Below are 15,434 nucleotides of genomic sequence, written 5' to 3'. Positions count from 1 at the left end.
AATAATAATAATAATAATAATAATCAATAAATAATAATAATAATAATCAATAAATAATAATAATAATAATAATCATCAATAATTAATAATAATAATAATAATATGTACATTTGTATATACACATATGTATAGTAATAAATAATCAATAAATAATCAAAGATCACTAATCCGTAGTTAAAAATCACTAATTAATAAGTTCAGTTCAGTTCAGCTGAGTTCAATCAATTGGAACAAACCCTTAATAGCGTTTTTTAATATTGCGCACGCACGCATCGCAAGTGTCTCTTAGCTTGTATATGTAATGACCCGGAGCATTGTCCGGCCAAAAACTAGTGAGATAAATCAAATCAAATCAGCATAAATAAGATAAACTAATCAAGGGTTAAATTTATGCACTAAATTCTCATTATCATACTTTTTTTTTTTTTTTTTCCCTTTTTTTTAAAAGGTACAGTACTATGGATTTTCTGCTTCTTCTCCCTAATTTCCCGCTAACACCTTTCTATTAAAAAAAAAAAAAAAAAAAAAAACTCCCGCTAACAAACCATTTAGGGACTAAATTAGGGTTTTGGCGTCCAGAAAATATTCGCAGATTAAGAAGAAGAGGAAGAAGAAGACGAAAGATGAGTAGAAGCTTAGGAATTCCGGTGAAATTGATGCACGAATCCACAGGTCATGTGGTTACTGTTGAGCTCAAAAGCGGTGAACTTTATCGAGGTACCATGATTGAGTGTGAAGATAACTGGAACTGTCAACTTGATACCATTACTTTCACTGCTAGGGTACTTCATTTTCTCTCTCCTAGGTTTTCCTTTTTTTAGGGCTTTTTATAATTGCTGGGATTAATTTGTTTGTCTTTGATAGTAGGGTTCATTGATGTTTTAATTTCATATGTTTTTATGGTTTTGGAATTTGATTATAATGTTATGCTTGATGATGGTTTTGAAATATAATTGATTTTCATATGAATTGAGAGTTTGTACTTGAGTTCAAAGAAATATTGATAATGTGAGAGAATTAAGTTGAAATTAGTTTTATTTTGTACCTCCATTATTATGGTTCTAATGTGATTTGAGTGATAATTGTGTGTAGTGCATGCTAAGGTGATTGATTAAATTTGGCCTTAGAATTTTCTATATTAAGGGTTTTAATTAGATGAAAAGGAAAGTGAAATGACTTGGAAGCTATAATCAGTAAATCAAGGAAGTTTAGAGACTGGAGACTGAATCATGACTGTGTTAGTTGTTCCGTGGAACGAGGTCTACTGTGGCTGGTATTTTACTCTGGTAATTTCTGCTTAGAATAAGAGTTCGCCAATTGATTTCTTTGGAACTTTGGTTCTGATCACTCCTTCCGGTAGTCAATGTCACCAGCTCTTTTAATGTTAAGAATGAAGCTTTCTTTTGGGTAGGAAATGGTTGCAGGGTTAACATTCAAGACGCTTAAGAGGAAACTTGGAAGTGTTCAAGAATGGGAGGGTATAATATGCGTATGAATATGATCCTAAGGTTGCTAATTGTAGTGGTTTATTGGGTTATCAAAGAACTATTTTAGGACTCCCACTTTATCTCTGTCACTGATGAGGGTTTTTTTATTCGTAGGATTAAGAAAATATGTCATGATCTGGTTGATAGGCTTGTGTAATGAATGCAGGATCATAACAGTTGGGCGTAGCTGCTTAGCAATTGGGATAGGGGAAGGTTTGGAGAGGTTATCCTAATAGGTGCATAGATGAGTTAAAGGACGTTGAGCTGTAGGTTGTAGGCAGTACATTGAGAATTTTGGAAAAATTGGCCATGAAAAAATGATTATGGACTTTCTTGTGATTGTATAGACCAAGGCCTATTGTGGCTTGATTATTATGAAGTTATATTCTAGATTTCAAATTTCCTACCAGGAATTTGTAGACCAAGGCCTATCAGGGCTGATGAATTTTCCTGCTAAAAATTTGAGTTGTGCCTGATGTTTACTACTTGCTAGGATCGTTTTTAATTGATTATTTCTTTGGTAGTCAATGTCTCTAGCAAGATAATCAAGGACCAAAAACTGGCATTTGAAGTTGTAGGTAGTTATTTGCAAAGGTTGCATTTGGGTTATTCAGTCTGGGTCTATTTTGGTCGTTCAATTTCCAAGTCTAGTTCTAGGGTGGTGGGGAGGGCCAATGGGATTGCTTTATCTGGGGTTCGTGTGAGTAATATATTTTGTAGACTTGAAATTGATGAAAGGAGCATGGTGCTTACTTAAAGAAACGGGGCCCGGGGGGGGGGGGGGGGGCTCTGAAGTGTCTATGCCCAATAACTTGGTCACTTGAAAAACTGTGATTAGGATTTTTATGACTTGGTTATTTATTGGTGAGAAAGTGGCTTATTATAGATGTGTGAGCTGGTACGAATAGGATTTTCTGTATTTTTTAATAGCTAAGGATGGGAATTAGTATTAGGGCATGCTAATTACTTCCATAGGTTTTAATGAATTAAGGTATAATCTCTATGCTAATTATTTATTGGTTCCCTATTTTAGTTGGAAATGGTGCTGAAATATGTTATTCTCATGCCACTTGTTTTAGAATGTTTATTCCCATTTGGAATTGTTTTTATGTGAAGGATTGGCTGTTGAATCATGGAATTTCTTCTTTCTATCATTGATATTTGTCGTTTCATCTGTAGGATGGAAAGGTCTCCCAACTTGAGCATGTATTCATTCGAGGCAGCAGAGTCAGGTTAATATTCGTCATAATTATCCCCCCTAAGGTTGTGTATTTTATATTGTGAGGCTAATCGTGATCTGGAAATTCTTTCAGGTTTATGATTATACCAGATATGCTGAAGAATGCTCCAATGTTTAAACGTCTAGATGCCAGAATTAAGGTTTTTAGCTAATTCTAGTCTGTCACTCTCCTTTAATCTTAGTAATGTCTTCAATACTATATCACATAATTGATTTTCCCTTAAAATTTCTCACAGGGCAAGAGCACATCACTTGGAGTTGGTCGTGGTCGTGCTGTAGCAATGCGGGCAAAGGTAAGATTCTATTGTTGTTGCCTCTCTTTTTTCCCCCCAATGTTTCCATATGCTAACATGTCTGGTCATCTTTTCTTTTGTAGGCACAGGCTACTGGCCGTGGTACTGCTGGCAGGGGAGTTGTGCCACCAGTGCGAAGGTAAAAATCTGTTGGATAGCAGGTCCAACTAGTCAACGCTCAGAGTCTTGCTGCATCAGTGTAATTATATGAGGATTTTGGTGTTCAGGCTGAAATTTCTGTTTTGTATCTGAGTATACACCTGAACCCTAGATGTAATCTGATTTCAGAATGGCAATATCTAGCTTATTTGTTCTCTACGTTCTGAAAGTTTTTTCATTTTTCTTGAATAGTTTAATATTCATAGATGATGGTTTCACTTGAGACATCTGTCCCACTTTTGTGTACCTCATACCTCATTTTGAGCTACTGTGCAACTCTTTCTATTGATTCATGCTGAAGGATTCTCATTTCTATTACGGAGTAACAAAAAGTGATGGGCATAATAGCATATTACAAGCGCTGCCATAGGAAAGTATGGAGTATGATAGTGAAGGAACATGCATATTCGACTTGTTATAAATGACTCACTATCAATTGGTCTGTATTATCTGACCTAAATTTGAATTGTTCACGAAATAACATAGTGCTTGATCTTGCCTGACTTGAACCAACCTAGAAGCCAATAAATCATACGTTTATTAACAATGAATCCCAATCAAACCCATTATATTACTTACAAAAATTTGCTAATCAGTAGTTAGTATCAATGCAGCATGGGCAAGTTTTTTCTAGAAGCCGAATAGTTTGTTACCCAGCAAAGCTAATTTATACAAGCAAAAGCTCATGCATGTTGGCTTTAAGTTGCCTTATGAAAGTTCAATTGGGCAATATACAAAACATATTAGAGTCAAATGTCAGGTATTTGAGGCACTGTGATTCAAATGTGCCAAATTCTGTACCCAAAAGTTTTATGGAAGCTCTATACATCATACTGTTCACACACCTCCAAAACACAGCAGGAGAAAGGGAACAAAAAGAGAAGCTAGTATCTAATGCAGTATTGTAATATCACTGTAATACATTGGCCATGGCCAGGGCTCCGCCACAAGAATGTACTGGTGAATCAACCATCATGTAGACTTATCTCCAACGTTGCTTCCCGTCCCTGACTAAGTTAACAAGATGGAAAATGGAGCACAAATCACGGACAGCAAGCACAGTGCAAATTTGTGACGCTTTACACATGATAATCAACATCCTCTTGTGCATTCTTTAAAGTTCGAAAGTTCTTACTTAACTACATTTTGATGACCAATGACCATGGATCATGTATCCCCTGTAGCTTTGATCACTGCTGCTCTCACCACCACTTTCACCTGCATAACCTGATTTTTAAATGGTTCTTCTGCTTTCTTCCTTTTGAGGCTCCACTATCACTGATGCTACCATTTAGAAGTGGGTCATTAATACCACGAATCACTCTCCTTGGGGGTGAAGATGTGATACGCCCACACATTCAATGTATTTCAGAGGTTTTCTAATGGCAGAAGACCAGGGAACATGCCAAATACCATGGCATTGGAGGGAAGCAAGTTCAACTGTTTAAAATCCATATTCGCTAAAGAAACAATGCACAAGCAAAAATGAAGACCCAACAAACTTCAATAGTCTCAATAGATCATCTATTCCACATCTGCTTTGATGCCTCTTCAAGGTGCAGTGGGGTCCAACAGATAGCAACAAGCCAACAACCTAATACTAAAGTTGCAAGTCGGTAACACACTTGGTTATTGCAGGGCATCATCTTCCACCCTTTCTACAGGCTCGCCCACATCTCCATCCATCATAAGTTATTCCCATCTGCCTCATTGATCTGATTACAAGTCGCGAATTGATGGTGGATTATTTGGGTTAATGAACTCAGAAATTGACGGCAATGGCGGATTCAGAGGAAAGGAAGTTGGGGAAGGGAAGAGAGAAAACTGAAAAGAACGGTCATTTTTGTAGTTTTCGTTGGTTTTTCTCTTCCTCACCTTCAAATCCGGAACCGAACTCATCACATGACACAGGGTAAGGGTAAGAAATTACTCGTGTAACAAAAATGGATCGATCAGTATAAATGGGCGCGGGTCTCATCCTAAGCATGCTTTGACTATTGTTTGACCAGTTATAGCATAAGAGGTTTATCCGTAGGTTATTGATAAGGAATAAAAGATATTCATATGATTCAACTATTAGTCTAAACTTTTGGTTGAATCGGTCCACTAACAAGGTATCAGAGCCAACGTGACATAGAAGTTACGAGTTCAAATCTCATCCACCCCTCCCTCAAAATGGAATTAATTCGCGTTAGGTATAGGACATCATATCAAGCTAGCGAGCTCATTAGTCACCAAAACACCATGTTCTAACATAAGAAGAATGAATATGTATTATTCCGTACTTGTATTTGGATATTTATTGCGAGCCTAGTCCGTTAATTTATACTTGAATTTGCATTCAAATACAATCGAATTAAGAAATTCCACATCAGTTTTACATTTCTGTAAAAACCCTTATGATGTTTCTATTCCAATTTGACCCATATATTAAAAAAAATTATTTTTTCAAGGAGTAATTATAAAAAGGGTAATGCTATACATAGCCCTTAGGGCTATATATAAGCATTGAATTTACTCTTGGAAAATGTATAAAGTTAGGAATTCATGACAAAAACACGCGCAAATCGGTGTAATTAGTGTGTTTTTGTCATGATTTTCTAAATTTAAACAATTTTCAGGAGTAAATTAAATGCTTATATGTAGCCCTTAGGCTATGTATAGCATTTTCCTTATAAATCCATTAAAATTGTAATTACAAAAATTAAAAAAATCCATTAAAATAACTACCCCGACAAATTTTAGAGCGATAAACCGTTTATTCGAGCCTTGACTGAAAGAGGAAAAAGAAAATGGGGTCCTTAGATCCACCCTCAAATGCACAAGGCGGCAAAACCCTAATTCACGACGATGTCGACGATAATCAGCAATCCACCGCCGACGTTCGGTCGGAGCTTTCTCCGGCAGCCAACGAAGACGTCGGAAGTCCACCGGGAAACGAAGGTTTGAAGAGAAGGAAGGTTGGAGTGCTTCCTTTGGAGGTCGGCACTCGCGTCATGTGCCGTTGGCGCGACTCCAAATACCATCCTGTCAAGGTCATTGAGCGCCGGAAAGTTTCTTCCGGTGGTCCTAATGATTACGAGTACTATGTTCATTATACTGAATGTATGATTTCTCTCTCATTTGCTTTTGGATTTTTTATTTTAATTTAATTTTTGGGCGTTAATTTGTTGATTGTGGTTGAAATTAGTGTTCGATGATAGTTGATTGTTCTTTGAATGTTTAATTTTCATGACAATTGAGGTTTGTTTGGTTTGGTGCTGAATCTTGTAGTTATTTGAGTATACAATTTTTTTTAAATGAAGCTGCTTATTTTTTGTTGATTCGTTGTTTAGCTTAAGAATATCGTAGACTATATTCTGAATGCGAATTTGAATGAAACTATGTATTGGACTGCTGAATTGAAATTGATTAATGTGACTTATATGGATTATTCTCTTAATTATTTTGCTTGTATCTTTAACTCTTGTATAGGAAGAAGCTAGTGTGCGTGTTTGTAGTGGAAATACAATTATGAATTTGTAATCGCTCATAGTATCTGCCCAAAAAAAAGAAAAAAGTAAAAAAAATGAATCTCCTTTCACCAGGAAATAGATGTCATGTTTCTACTCATCATCGATAGGTATGCGCAACTTGGCTTAAATTGGCATGGAATCCAATCATTTAAATCACGAATCATAATTACGTGTATGTCCTAGAAAAAGTGTCAAATCTTTATGACATCTTGAAATGGTAAATATGTTATTTACAAACAGAGAAGCATTTATAAACCTTCCATGGACCGGATCTATGTTTATAACGCTTGGATATAAACACAGCTAACAACCTTTTTGGATAGCTCAATGGAAACATTAAAAAGGGAAAGAATTTAAGAGAGGGATTTTGGTCGTTTTGTATTATGTAAAAGTACAGAGTCTTGTTTTCTTGTTTTTTTTTTTTTCCTCTAATTGAAAGTGAAATAAATGAATAGTCCGTCCTTACTCTCTATTTACAATCATCTTCATTCTTCACTATTATTTCCATATCCCCTTTTCACCTCTCACCAATCCTCAGTCACTTGCCACCCACCTCAACCCTCATATCTGCCGTTGACTTATTCCCTTGCTTACATTGGCAAAGAATGGAGATTGAAGTTCATTGGTAGCAAACTGGAGGATAAATTTGACCTAAAGTTCAAACTTTAAACCAAATGACATGAATTTGTTTCTCTTCCCTTTATTTGGTTAGTAGGCAAGTTTTTGACCGATCATGACCGTATGTTTGTAGTTTGGGGCAGGTGGAGGGAGGAGGGTTGCATTGTAGTTTTGTCTTGGAGACATTTAAGGTGATTGTTTTTGTTGTGAGAGACTGAGAGGAGTTTAGGTTGTGTTGTTTTTGGTGTGAGAGACTATGAGGGATCAAGGCCTTTGCTTTTGTTGATGAAGGGGATGAGTATGTTGGCATCTGTTTGGGGGAGGGGGGGCTGGGCTGATTATGAACTGTGGCTAGGCGCTTTTGGGTGTTCAGTGGCTTATGGAATGACCGGATAAGGGGAATTGGAGCTAGTGGTTTTGGGAATTATTAGAAAGTTGCAAACGAAGGGATTTGCTTCTGGTTTTGAGGTAACACAATTTTTATAAAAAGGCTAACCAGCTCGTCTGCACAATATCCTATTTACGCTAGGTAACCGAAAACTCAAAAAGAGAGCTGAGTGGCTGCTCTTCGTGAACAGGGGTCCATAAGTAAGCAAGTAAACTGCCCTGTTTGTGGCTTAAAATCTATTGACTAGTAAACCTGGCTTAATGAAGGAAACATCAAAGCTATCTTAGATGTGGAATTGGCTTTGTGTTGGTGTTGTGAGCAAGGGGGAGGAGTTGGAATTCATTGGATGGGTGGGCTGGGGAATGTTGTTAGGGACTGCATAAAGAGTGCGAAGCACTAAGGAAAATAAGCTGATTCCTGATTATGTCACTTCTAACCAAGCTCCAAGCAGCACTTAGTTTGCACTTTCTTTTAGGATTTGGTGGATAGAGTGGTGGTTGGGTAGGGTGTTGGCAATATATTGTGGAGCAAGAATACATGGAATGTGCTTGAAATTGACTGCTTTCAGAGATCATTTCATCACGATTATCATACTGTCTATCTTTGATGAAGGTTGCTAATAGCATGGTCTTTTGTCATTCTTATCAGTTAACAGGAGGCTTGATGAGTGGGTTAAGCTTGATCAACTTGATCTTGATTCAGTGGAGGCTGTTGTTGATGAGAAGGTAGAAGATAAGGTAAGTCTAGTTGGATACCGCTTTTATGTACTATTTCTGTAATAGAATGATGAAATTTGCTTACCTAAAGCTTCTTAAGCCTTGCATAAGCTCTATCTCTGCTTAATGTTCTTTAGTCCTATGAAGGGTTATATCATCTTTAACTGATTATTTCCTGGCAAGCCCCCTTGTTTTTCCACGGAATTTTCTGTATCTATATACCTGCTATTCTTGTCCTTTCTCCTCCTTGGTTTTTTCCCCTTTTATTGTTCTTCTTTCTCTAAAATGTTCTTTTTATCACATGTAATATATTTTGGCTTGGAATCTATTGCCTACCCTCCCCTTTTAACATGTTGAGTGGATGTTTTAACAAAGGGTTTCTCCTAGGTTACAAGCTTGAAGATGACTCGCCATCAGAAACGTAAAATTGATGAGATCCATGTGGAGGTATGTTTGATTACTGTATCTGCTGAATTTTTCATGTTATCTATGGTTAGTAGGATTGTCTTGTTCACATATGATTACGATGGAGAAGTTGAACTTAGTGAGGATATGAACATGACTGAAGTGCATCAACATTGTTCTAACTCTTTTCATGTCCATATATCTGCAAATACTGCTGCTTTGATGTGCAAACTTTGTGCTCTCTGTTGCAATGATATATTGATATCTTATGTCTATGTAAAAATAGGCAACCTAGAGGGATTAGTGATAGGTGAACTTGGTTTGTTTATATTTTCCTCATTTTTTTCTGTTTTATTATGACGTTTGTATATCTGTTAAACTTACCATTGCCTTGAATCTTGAATGAAATGTGAAGTTCATTTAAATCTTAAGATTGTATGTTAGGAAAAGCATATAATTGTGTCATGCTATATATTACATTTACTAATTTGGGAGTTTCCCTATCAAGTTGGGTTTTACTTGGGGTGCGGTGGGGGAACTATTTTATTTGGTTACAACCAAGGCTTTATCAGTTTGTGCTGAGTTACATCTTACTTTAATGGCTAGACTTAGTAAGATGTCTTGGCTTTTGGGATGTTCTTGGATCAGTAGGTGGTGTTTTGAGGGCTGTTCCATACTGTCAAATCGGTGGCCATGGAGAACCACAAGGGGACTGTGTTTCAATCTGAACTGACGTTTGATGGCTTTGCTTGTTACCACAGTCGTGGTCAACCCATAGTAATCAAATTGAGCCTTTTAGTCCTGAACATGGGCGTCTGTGTTTGAAGTTTAAATTATCTGCCACTTAAATTTGTTTGAAAACATTACAGATGGGTCCCTCCGTATATATATGCTGATAAAATTATTTTGTTGCTATTTTCGTTCATCAAAATTAGTTACATTGTTGCTTGTCTTAGCGACTTGTTAGTTGGACTTTATGATTAAAATCTACATTGTACTTTCCAGTTTTCTTGCATCATTATAGCTATCCCATACAAATTGCTCTTTTGGTTTCTTCCTATTTTCTTTTAGAACCACATAGTTACGTCAAGGCCCCCTCGCGTGTACTACATTTTACATACGATGTGATGCTGCATGCAATATCCTTCAGACTTTTCATCTCCGTGCTTGTCAACATTAAGGATATCTGTTGGGTTTAGTTTATATAGTATGCGATTTATCTTACTATGTAGTTTATATAGTGTGTGATTTGTCTCACTATGTTTATGGGATAACCTAAAACATAACAACGTGATGAAGTTGTTGTAGAGACTGGACTTAAATCTACATGTAAATACTGTGCTTTGATGGCCTGTCCTGTATAAGTCTGTACTTGATACTAGCCAGTGAGTGTTAGAATTGTTTGGAGGAATTGAATTTTACCAGCTCAGCATATAAAATCTTGAGCAGTTAGTAGTATCATTAGTTATGGTGACATGTATTCAGAATTTTTTTTGATCTCCACCATTGGTCAGTGGAGTTTAGGATGAATTGTTTGCCATAATAAGGATTTTTTTCCTAGTGATTTAGATGTCAGCTCTCATGCCTGGGTTTGAAATTTTGAATATTTTCTGCTCAAGGTATGTTGTGCTTATGAGGCTTTCAATACTTGATGTTCAGGGTCATGAGGAGCTTGATGCGGCAAGTTTACGCGAGCATGAGGAATTTACAAAAGTAAAAAATATAGCAACTATTGAACTTGGTAGATATGAGATTGAGACTTGGTACTTCTCTCCCTTTCCACCGGAGTACAATGATTGCGTGAAGCTGTACTTTTGTGAATTCTGCCTCAATTTCATGAAGCATAAAGAACAATTACAGAGGCACATGGTAAGCTTTTTCCTACTCACTTTCGGTTTTTATGTCGCTAGAGAAGGGATTGCAGGATTGGAATTGGTTTGTTAATTTTACTTTGATTTAAATAGAAGAGTCAGCCTTCGATATGGTGTCTAATAATTTTGCATTTAAACCCATGACCTTACACGGGTATGGCTGTATGGAAAGATAAATGAAGGTATACAACAACATAGTTCTGGTTTTTTGGAGGATAGATTGTGTGTCTGTGTTGTTTTGCTATTGTTACTTTTGCTTGCTCTTTTCCTTTTGTCCCCATCCAACCAAAAAAACCCAGGTCATTGGCAATATAATCATATACCTCCACTGTTCGAGTAATATGGTAACAAGGATGAAATTACGCATCCCAAAGCACATTTTGTATGTTAAATATCTGTATTTGTAATTATATAAAAGTTGATATTATAAGTATAATACGAGACGAATATAGCAAGACTCTACAAGACATTTTTCTTAACATATGAATAATAATATGTGGTCAAGCAAGAGTGATGAATAGTGCCAAAATCCAATTGTTGCAAAATTACTAAAATGGTGGAAGTATACTTAAACGTTGAGCTGGGCTGATGTTTCTTTTGTTAATGTATAACGATTTTAAGGGTTTATTTTTATAATTGGGAATTTATTTTATATATATTATGATTGTACATCTGGTGACTTCTGATCTGTGCTTTCTTTTGTTATTTGCTGAATTGTTGAAATTTTCTTGTATTACGTGTTTCCCATCTTCTGCAACTTACTTACAAGTACCAACAGTGGAGATGTTACCTGGATCAGTTATCATGGTTTGTTGGCTTGGAAGTCTTTCTAACTTATCATATAAGACCATATGTTCATGGCTGTGCCACCTGAGTTTGTATATAATCATCTTTAGTTATGTACTTTTGTCTCCATAGTCAATTTTGTTTGCTTCTTTTACGAGGTCATGGTCACCATGATATTCAAGGTAGAATGTGTTTGATGACTGACCAGTCAGTCATTAGTTTCTGAATTCATGATCGGTTTGGTTCTGCAACTTTTTTTTTTGGTTCCAATTTACTCGTGTTTGTTTACAATCATTTTCATTCGTGGACTTATCAGTAATTCGTATCTAATTTGCTGCTGTTATCTGAGAGATACATGTGAAAATATTAATGTTAAATTTCCCCTTAAATGCCATTCCCTAATGTTTTTATATGACCTTTTTTTCTGGCAATATCGATCTTGTGCTCTAAATGTCTGATAAATTTATTTCTGGTTGCAGAGAAAATGTGATCTTAAGCACCCCCCTGGCGATGAGATTTACCGGAGTGGAACTTTGTCAATGTTTGAGGTCTGTCTCTCTCTCCCTCCCTCCCTCCCTCCCTCCCCTCTGTAGTCTCTCCTTATCTCCCTGTTTTGGTTTCCTTCTCTTGGGTAAGGGAGAGTGAAATTAAAGAGATTATGAACTTTGGTTGAGTGAGATTTTAGTATGTTAATTCTTTCTACACAACTTGTGTTCTGATTTTCACATCATTTCGATGCTTTATACAGATTGATGGCAAGAAAAACAAGGTTTATGGGCAGAATCTTTGTTATTTGGCAAAGTTATTTCTTGATCACAAGACGCTTTATTATGATGTCGACCTTTTTCTATTTTATGTTCTCTGTGAATGCGATGATCGAGGTTGTCACATGGTTGGCTATTTTTCGAAGGTAATGCCTTGCTATTTTATTTGTAACTGTTAGGAAGCTTCTTCTTTTGAGACCCTCTAGTCTGGCTTCACTTGTTTGACAACTTATCTTTGGCTTCACTTGCTAACTATGTAGGAAAAACACTCAGAGGAATCTTATAATTTGGCTTGTATTCTTACTCTTCCTCCTTACCAGAGGAAAGGCTACGGCAAATTCCTTATTGCATTTTGTAAGCCTCTGCCCTTATCAATTTCTCTAGTAATTTTTGCTCTTTTAGCCATATCCAGTTCATTGCTTCTAAAGTTGCAATGCAGGAAGGGCTGTTACGGTCTTATTCACAATAGGGAATCTATACTTGGCATTTTACTAATGTATGCATAGCCATTTTTCACTTTGTTGCTAACATCAGCTGTGGATGCAACAGCTTATGAACTTTCTAAGAAAGAAGGTAAAGTGGGCACACCTGAAAGGCCACTCTCAGATCTGGGGCTGTTGAGCTACAGGGGATACTGGACACGTGTTCTTCTGGATATCTTGAAGAAGCACAAGGGAAACATATCTATTAAGGTTTGTAGAATGAAAACCTTTTTTTATTTCATTGTTTTGTAGACTTGAAACTTCTTAGGGTCCCTGTACCTATTTTAGTGATTTGGGCTAAAACTTTTGCACTTTTGTTTTCCTGCTCAATTGTGATGACTGACGAACATTTGGTTTCTTGTTCTGCAGGAGCTCAGTGACATGACAGCCATCAAAGCAGAGGATATTTTATCTACTCTCCAGAGTCTGGAGCTGATCCAATATCGCAAAGGGCAGCATGTTATATGTGCAGATCCAAAGGTTTTGGATCGTCATTTAAAAGCTGCTGGACGCGGTGGTTTGGATGTGGATGTTTCCAAGCTGATCTGGACTCCTTATAAGGAGCAAGGCTGATGGCTTCTCTTCATTGCCCCCCCTCGTCAGCTAGCTAATGTAAATGTTCAATTAAAATTCAACTAGTAGTAACTTAGAAATCGAGCTTAGTTGTTTTACTACTGACCCATGTAATATAGGTTCGAATAATGTATGTAAAATTGTATTTTGCTGATAATCCATCCATCTGTTGCATTGCTTTCAGATTCAATATAATCTGTTTGCCCGAGTTCCATTTTTTTTTTTAATTATTTTTTTTCAGTTTAGATTATATCATCACTCTATTAAACTGTTTCAAAATGCTAAAGTTTAGGTCAGATCAGTCATTTTTTCCACTGATTATGTTCCTATCAACTGACATTTACTATACTGAAAAATTATCCTGTGCAATCTATTTCCCAACAGATTTGCAGATCTGCATTACTAGTTCATAACAATTGATAGCATGTTTGAAATATAAAAAATACAAATTAAAGAGCACTGCATTACTAAAAAAAAACTTGAATCAGTACTTTCGGTAAAACTATATATTGCAAAAGAGCAAAACCTATTCAAATTAAAGGGAAAAAATCAACCAACTATTGCATTTACAACTTTATATCCATCCAAATTTTTGTTTCTCTTAGAAGTCATACAGTAGTTGACTGAAGTAATAAAGTACAACTCTGTTGAGAAACTTGAAGCTGTAAACCCTTCAATGGAGCTCCACCTGATCTTCTCTTCCACAAACTTGCATTTTCGCCATTATTTTTCTCCTGCTGCTGCTTCTGCTTCACTACTGGCAATGGCGGATCCAACTCTACCAAATTTACCAAACAACCCTTATCATTTTCATTATTACTATTTTTATTACTACAATTCCCTTCATTCTTGGATCTAGATATTATAATACCATGATCATCTCTTACACTTCTAGTATTTAACCTTGTTCCTCTACTCCTAATACTATTATTACTAATATTATTACTATTCATAGTACTTCTTCCTGCAATGATATTCCCTTTCCTAGGCACGGCAGCAGCGGCGATGGCGGTTTTCGGGCTGCTAGTGAGGCTTTTAGTAGAGAAGAATCTTATAAGGTTATGATACTTGACAATACTATTGCTGCTGCTGTAGTTGCTGCTCATCTGATCACTTTTCATGTTGTTATTGGGACTACTAGTATTACTAGTACTAAAACCACTAACAAAACTCATATTTGGAAATCCAACCACTTTGTTGTTCCTCTTCACTTGGCCCATGCACCCAACTCTAGGAGACAAAGGTTCATCGGAAACGGTGGAGGAGGAGGAGGAAGAGGTGGAGGCGTTACGCCGGTGCGAAAGCTTAATGACTTGTTTGGTTGATGAAGAGCATAACATTGGCAAGAACTTGCTCCTTTGATGGTGATGTTGTTCATATTCTTGTTCAAGTTGTTGGTGTTGGTTGTATTTGTTTCTCATTATGCTTGAAAATGTTTTTTTTTTTTTTTTTTTTTTTTGAATGTTATCAAACAAATTGGAAAAAACCAATAATCCAATATATTGATGAAGTTTTTGTCAAATTTTATGTTTCTCTAATCTAATCTATGAACAAGAAAGGAAGAATGAAAGGAAAAAAAGAGGGTAGAGAGAATATGGGAAAGATTGTGAAAATGGTGAGATTTGAAGAAAAAGGGTGTAAAGGTGAGTGAATTAGATGTGAAACAGTGAATGGAAAAGTGGGGGCCAGCTGATAGGGAGGAGACAAGTTAACCAATTTAATAATACAATGAATTAGTCAATCTCGCTAATCTCTAACGGCCACTGTTACATTGCTGTTAATTAATTGGGCTGACTCTCTGACCGCGTTCATTTTTCAAATCGTAATCAACCATTTTTTTTTTTAATTAATGAATAACGATTAGTCGATTGCCTCCTTATTTAATATTTGTCCCATTTGTCCTTTTACATCTTTTTCAAAAATTTATGAAAAAAAACAAAAAATGACTCGAGTAGTTCTTAGTTTCCACCCCATATAACAATAAGCTATTTTAAGTCTATTGAATGATAGATCTCAACGTGTTCCTGTTAAAACATTAATGATTATAAGATTGTCCGACTAATAATTATTAATCTTATAAAGTACGAGTAACTTTTTATTTTTATTTTTGTGATATATGTTTTTGTTAGAGATATGA

General features: G+C 36.1%; 2 protein-coding genes across 2 annotated transcripts; both read left to right on the top strand.

The window, feature by feature from the left end:
• The first annotated feature begins 499 nt into the window (after positions 1–499).
• LOC145638718 (small nuclear ribonucleoprotein SmD3b-like) lies at positions 500–3,336 on the top strand. The gene is made up of 5 exons (XM_081689715.1): positions 500–782; positions 2,667–2,719; positions 2,801–2,867; positions 2,964–3,020; positions 3,104–3,336. Exons 1-5 carry the CDS (start codon positions 624–626, stop codon positions 3,161–3,163), a joined length of 396 nt encoding a protein of 131 aa, XP_081545841.1. The 5' UTR covers positions 500–623; the 3' UTR covers positions 3,164–3,336.
• Positions 3,337–5,920: 2,584 nt separating this feature from the next.
• LOC145639789 (histone acetyltransferase of the MYST family 1-like) lies at positions 5,921–13,493 on the top strand. Its single transcript, XM_081691116.1, has 9 exons — positions 5,921–6,284; positions 8,349–8,437; positions 8,804–8,863; positions 10,481–10,690; positions 11,958–12,026; positions 12,227–12,388; positions 12,503–12,596; positions 12,792–12,934; positions 13,094–13,493. The coding sequence occupies exons 1-9, from the start codon at positions 5,972–5,974 to the stop codon at positions 13,295–13,297; spliced, it is 1,344 nt and encodes a 447-aa protein (XP_081547242.1). The 5' UTR covers positions 5,921–5,971; the 3' UTR covers positions 13,298–13,493.
• Positions 13,494–15,434: the final 1,941 nt, after the last annotated feature.

The sequence above is a fragment of the Chenopodium album genome, chromosome 7, assembly GCF_948465745.1.
Source record: "Chenopodium album chromosome 7, dcCheAlbu1.1, whole genome shotgun sequence".
Taxonomy (NCBI): domain Eukaryota; kingdom Viridiplantae; phylum Streptophyta; class Magnoliopsida; order Caryophyllales; family Amaranthaceae; genus Chenopodium; species Chenopodium album.
Note: the sequence above shows the minus strand (reverse complement) of the source record. Positions and strands in the feature narration are given on the sequence as shown.

Excerpts from the sequence above, each read along its gene's own strand:
- LOC145638718 (XM_081689715.1), top strand. The coding sequence starts at position 624 with ATGAGTAGAAGCTTAGGAATTCCGGTGAAATTGATGCACGAATCCACA. Across the intron at positions 2,868-2,963 it reads GTCTAGATGCCAGAATTAAG|GGCAAGAGCACATCACTTGG; the intron begins GTTTTTAGCTAA and ends AATTTCTCACAG. Across the intron at positions 3,021-3,103 it reads CTGTAGCAATGCGGGCAAAG|GCACAGGCTACTGGCCGTGG; the intron begins GTAAGATTCTAT and ends TTTCTTTTGTAG.
- LOC145639789 (XM_081691116.1), top strand. The coding sequence starts at position 5,972 with ATGGGGTCCTTAGATCCACCCTCAAATGCACAAGGCGGCAAAACCCTA. Across the intron at positions 8,864-10,480 it reads TTGATGAGATCCATGTGGAG|GGTCATGAGGAGCTTGATGC; the intron begins GTATGTTTGATT and ends CTTGATGTTCAG. Across the intron at positions 10,691-11,957 it reads AACAATTACAGAGGCACATG|AGAAAATGTGATCTTAAGCA; the intron begins GTAAGCTTTTTC and ends TTCTGGTTGCAG.